The sequence below is a fragment of the Lupinus angustifolius genome, chromosome LG04, assembly GCF_001865875.1.
Source record: "Lupinus angustifolius cultivar Tanjil chromosome LG04, LupAngTanjil_v1.0, whole genome shotgun sequence".
Classification (NCBI taxonomy): domain Eukaryota; kingdom Viridiplantae; phylum Streptophyta; class Magnoliopsida; order Fabales; family Fabaceae; genus Lupinus; species Lupinus angustifolius.
The window spans coordinates 26,199,987-26,205,372 of NC_032012.1; the positions used below are offsets into that span (position 1 = coordinate 26,199,987).

The following is a 5,386-nucleotide window of genomic DNA, read 5'->3' on the forward strand; positions in this document are numbered from 1 at the left end:
TTCTTCATAAAGTAGAAGAATTATTATGTTCAAGTGTTACATTGCAACTAAATAATGATGATTAGATGGAAAATGATTCTTCCTAGAATAGGAAAGATGGGAAACCACTATTCATATTTTTGGTTATTGCATATTGTAATGAATCTTATTCCTTGTTTTTTTGGACGGGTTTTTATTATGTTCAGGTTACCCGAAACTCGATGGGGTCGAGAATGATAGCATTGTTTTAATCCTACAGAGTTCATGTTCGAGTTTCAGTTTTCAATTTTGGGATTGGGTAATCACAAATTCTCTCTCGATGTGCCTCATTACCATTCCTATCTGGAGACTCTAAAACCTGAACATGCCAATTTTCATGATTCCCCAATTTGAGATTTTTCTAGACATAAACATATCAAAATATCTAAATACATTAGTAAAATTTTATAATTATATTATTGTCTATTTCTCATTATTAATTATATTTTTAAAACATTGTTTTTGCATTATCAATCTCTTCTATTACCTATATAATAAAAAAACTCTCTCATGACATGTGTCAATCTCTCAAGCCCTCATGACATGTATCAACCTCTCATCAAAACTAAAGGTCCCTCATGACATGTGTCAATCTCTCAATGACATGTGTCAATCTCTCAAGAACTCCCTCATGACATGTGTCAATCTCTCAAGCCATCATGACATGTGATTTACTTAAAAATAAAAGGAATATGATTACCTATACAATACTAAAATATAATGTTACTATAGCAATATTAAAATAATAATATGAATCATAACATATTGTTTGTAGCTATTTTAGAGTTAAATAATATTTATTTTTATACTAATCTTATTTTAGAATCAAATAATAATGAAATTATAAATTTATTGANTGATGATTTTTTTGATTAATAGGATACTACTAACTATATCGTGTTATGTATGTGTAAAAAACAATGTTGAGAAAGTCGAGCAAGATGTTAAACCAGTAGATGACCCATATTAAGTTTATCCAATTTAAACAGTTAAACCGTATGGTTTGACCGTATGATTTTATATATAATTAATAATTTTTAACAATATGAATGCACTGGTAACATACATGGTTTTAACCATGCGAATGCACGAACAACATACATATTCTTAATCATAAATGCACATATAATATATGTTCTTAATCATGTGACAAAAAATATCGTATCGTGCAAATGCACGGGTAACTTTCTAGTTTATGTGTGAATTCTCTATTTCCTTTTCACTCCTAAAGCCATAAGTCATAACTCATAAACATAGCATTAGAGTACTACTAATAAATTATCCACCGATTTTAAACAAATTTAATGTGTGTTGACAAAAGCAAAATAGGCCGTTGGGGCATGTGGGCACTATTAAAGGGACCTGAATTGGCCCATAATGGAGTGGGTTATGTTTTTACAACTTTAGAACAGAAAAAGACTATAACACCCCTTCCTGAATTCCCTTATTATATTTGAAATCTTCGCCCTAGATTCCCGAACTAAGAAAAACAATAACCAAATGGCTTTCGCTTCTTTCGTTGGCAGAGTTCTCTTCGCTTCCGTTTTCATCCTCTCTGCTTATCAAGAGTTAGTACTTTCTACACTCTCTCTCTCTCTTCTATTTTCTATTTTCGTTCCATTTTTCATTTATTTTTTTACTTTCTAAATTTATACTAACTTTGTTTCTATATATAGATTTTTGTTGTTGTTGACTTTCTATGATTGGATCTCTCAAAACATTTTTGTCTAACTAAAGTAATCGTGTAGATCTGTGTTCTGATCTGTTCGATCCTTTTACCTGTTTAGCTATCAAATGAACTATTCAAAGGAATTTGTGTTTTCCTTTGTAAAACTCAGAATTAACCGTTTTAGTATCTTAATCATAACATGCTATACAATCAAGTAGTTAATACACGATTACCTGCAACCACTGTACTAGTATAAGAACCGTGATTCGATTATTTGCAGTAATTATAGTTAAGTCCCGCATCGGATAAGTGTGTGGCCAAATCTCTTTATAATAGTTAGATCAAGTGCAGATTTCAGATTTTTTGATAGAGTTAGGTCTAGCAATTCTAATAATTCTAATAATTCTTTAATTCTTTTCATTTTTATGTGTTTGGGGCCTCTGATTCGTGGAATCATGGTAAATGGAACTTCCTTACCATTTAGTCCTAATAATACCAAGCTGCAAAATAGTATATCAATGTCATTATAATGAATATGTGTCATTTCTGTTATGTGTGATGCGACTTTGCAATTGTCTACTTTCCTACTATATTTGGATTTTACTTCCAATTATTGTGAGTATGCACCTTCATGTTTAGTTAATTGCAATATAAGGATTGTTCATCCTAGCCTTCGGCTTGGTTTGGTAAAGTTGATGGTGTTGCTTGCTTTTATTTACTGTTTTAAATTGAAGACTAGAAGCCAAAAATTCTTTCAACTTGACGTTTTAAATGTGCAAGCGCTCTTTTGTTAATTATGTCTTGACATTTTTTTATAATGTGTTCTGTTCTTGACTTTTATAGGTTCAATGAGTATGGTGTTGATGGGGGACCAGCAGCAAAAGCACTCAAACCAAAATTCGATGCCTTTGCATATCGTGTGCACTCTCAAGTTGGCTTTCAACTTCCTGAGATTGATGTTAGTCTCTCTCTCTCTCTCATTCAAGGAAATAAAGAATTATTAAAACACAACAAACCTTAGCAAAAATAAAATGCCTGATTAGAAGAAGAAAATTGGGACTGGTGGTTAATTTAACACTACTTTTTGTGAAAGTGGGAGCTGCGTAAGTTTACTGATGTTTTCCCAATTTTGGTTTTTCTGTTAAATGTCGGGCTGAGATTTGATTAATTGTTGATGGAACATCTACCTTGTATTAAATAATGCTTTTACCTTTGTTACCCACTTGTTTCAATATGACATATTGTCAAATATGGATTGAGTATTAACTAGTATAAAGTACTTGCCCACACTGAATTTTGGGTTCTCAGCATGCAAAAGGATTGTTATTAAATTGAGAAGAAAAATTAACAAATCTACAGCAGTTAAAAGATGGGAGGAAGGTTTTTTTGGGGGTAGGGGGGACGATATGAATATTACAATTGAAAATAATTGTTTTTCTTGCATAACAATCATGGTGCATAGAGCACATCCTTAGGTCCTCACATCAAATTGTACATAAATTAGTAGCTATAGATTGAGTTCACCTACCCTTTGCATGAATAATATATTTTCGTGTATGCTACAATATTCCCTCATATTGTGACGTCATGGACAGATTAAATTCTTAATTGCTGGGGCTATTGCTCTAAAGGGCATTGGAGGAGCTCTTTTCATACTCGGCAGCTCTTTTGGTGCTTTGCTTCTGGTTTGTAGATTTTCTCTTATGAATATATTGGATTGCATATTTGTCACAATTGCTCAGTCTTTTAAGTTATGGCTCTTTTACTTTCGCTGTAGCTCCTGCATCAGCTTATTGCTACTCCAATCCATTATGATTTCTACAATTATGACAGTGAAGACAAAGAGTTCACTCAACTTTTCATCAAATTTACACAGGTCAGAGCAGGAGTTCTCTTTTATTTTAAATTCAGTTTCATTTCTTTGTGCCCTAATTGAAGTTGTTGTTCCAAACTTACAATGCTATGTCATGTGTTGTTTCAACTGTTCATCAAATGTGATTTTTATCTGCAGAACATGGCTCTTTTTGGGGCACTGTTGTTTTTTATTGGGATGAAGAACTCCATTCCTAGAAGGCAACCCAAGAAGGCTCCGAAAACAAAAACCTACTAGGCGCACATTGAAGAACCCCTTTTGCTAGAAGCGTGTCTATCCGCCCTGATCTGGCTTCAGTGATCAATCTTCCCCTTTGAGTTTTGTAACTGTCTTCATTGCTCTCACATGGATTATATATTGTTGGCTGTTATTCTTTGTTTTTTTTTTATATATTATCTGTTAGCTCGACGTTAGAAACTACTTTTCAATTGGAAACTTGTATGCCAAGAAGGGAGGAGGAGCAGAGCATTTGAGCTCAAAAATCCAGGTGCCAATTCATTATGTTACAGTGATCTTGATTTAAGGTCCTCAAAGTCTCTATCATTTGTTATCACTGTTGAACTTTACTGGATAACTCCACTTTGTTCAATGTTCTGTGTTCCCTTAATGATATTTCCATTATTTTGTATCCGCATTTGAAACACCTACCTAGATTTCTCCTCTAGCGAGCAAAACTTGTTTGAATAGATAAACTCTATTGGATATGGTGCCCATCTTTTTTTCTTCAAAAAAATATTGAAATGATAAATCTGAAAACAATGGATAGATTTGGATTAGCTCTTTGTTAAAAGACCTCTATGGTTATTATGCTATACAACCTTAACGTAAGAAGTTGTCATGCAATGAACACCGATGATGGTATTACTTCCTTTGCTGCCTATGACAACTAAGCTATTTAGGGATTTGCCCTAGTTTGTTCTTCTACCTTTATGATCTTTTGCATAAACCAAAGGGAATTAGAGATGAGCATAGAAATAGAAGATTTAATATCCTATACTTTTATTATCCTAAACTTAAACGTGTATCTCACTAGGCACTCAAAAGGTATTTATTATCCTATACTTTTAAACGTGACAAAATACAGAATTAAACAAAAAAACAAATACCGAAAGAAATATCAAGAAAAAGATAACAATAAATAATGTGGTGTTAGAAATTGTTTTTTTCACTCTATTTTGTTCCATGGGGTCGTTGATCTCTTAATACTTTAACAATGTGTATAACCTTAAAACTTAAAAATTAAAAGAAGCCGAATGGAGGGATTACGTTTATTGCAGCAAGGTTGCTTACATAGCATCAAACACATTAGGATACACCAAAGCATCATATAATTTTGACTAGAAGAAAAATCCACTTACTCCAAGAATAAGTTTTTAAAACTTATTCCTCATCTTAACTCTCAATGCTAAGGAAATCTAATAATTTGAATTAGTGAGTAGATCTAAACTATTAGATATTCATAGAATTGATGGCTACCAAGTTTAAAAAACTTACCATCACTCTTTTGATTATTGATTTTTGAATAGAAATTGTCATAATAGTGGATATTTAAGTCGCATAACTAAACAAAATGATAATTATGCCTTGCACCTATCACTGCCCAACCACCACTTTAATCACCTTAGCATTCATTGTGCACCGCCATCACAGCTCATTTAACACCATGCTGCGCCCCACACACCCAGCCACAGTTACTGCAACTACCAAACTTGATGACGATAGCCCCATCTCCAGCATGATGACGGAAACTACACTGTCGATGAATAAAAAGATTTGCTCAAATTTTGGATAGAGGTCATTCACGTAGCAAGAGTGAAATTTTTTTT

At 32.8% G+C, this 5,386-nt stretch overlaps 1 protein-coding gene across 1 annotated transcript; it reads left to right on the top strand.

Annotated features, from left to right (window-relative positions):
• LOC109346687 lies at positions 1,459-4,203 on the top strand. The gene is made up of 5 exons (XM_019586387.1): positions 1,459-1,586; positions 2,531-2,645; positions 3,283-3,372; positions 3,465-3,563; positions 3,699-4,203. The coding sequence occupies exons 1-5, from the start codon at positions 1,519-1,521 to the stop codon at positions 3,795-3,797; spliced, it is 471 nt and encodes a 156-aa protein (XP_019441932.1). The 5' UTR covers positions 1,459-1,518; the 3' UTR covers positions 3,798-4,203.

What these genes read in the sequence shown, in the direction of transcription:
- LOC109346687 (XM_019586387.1), top strand. Translation starts at nt 1,519, where the DNA reads ATGGCTTTCGCTTCTTTCGTTGGCAGAGTTCTCTTCGCTTCCGTTTTC. An exon ending in ATCCTCTCTGCTTATCAAGA is followed by an intron (nt 1,587 to 2,530) that starts GTTAGTACTTTC and finishes TGACTTTTATAG; the next exon opens with GTTCAATGAGTATGGTGTTG. An exon ending in TTTTCATCAAATTTACACAG is followed by an intron (nt 3,564 to 3,698) that starts GTCAGAGCAGGA and finishes TTTTATCTGCAG; the next exon opens with AACATGGCTCTTTTTGGGGC.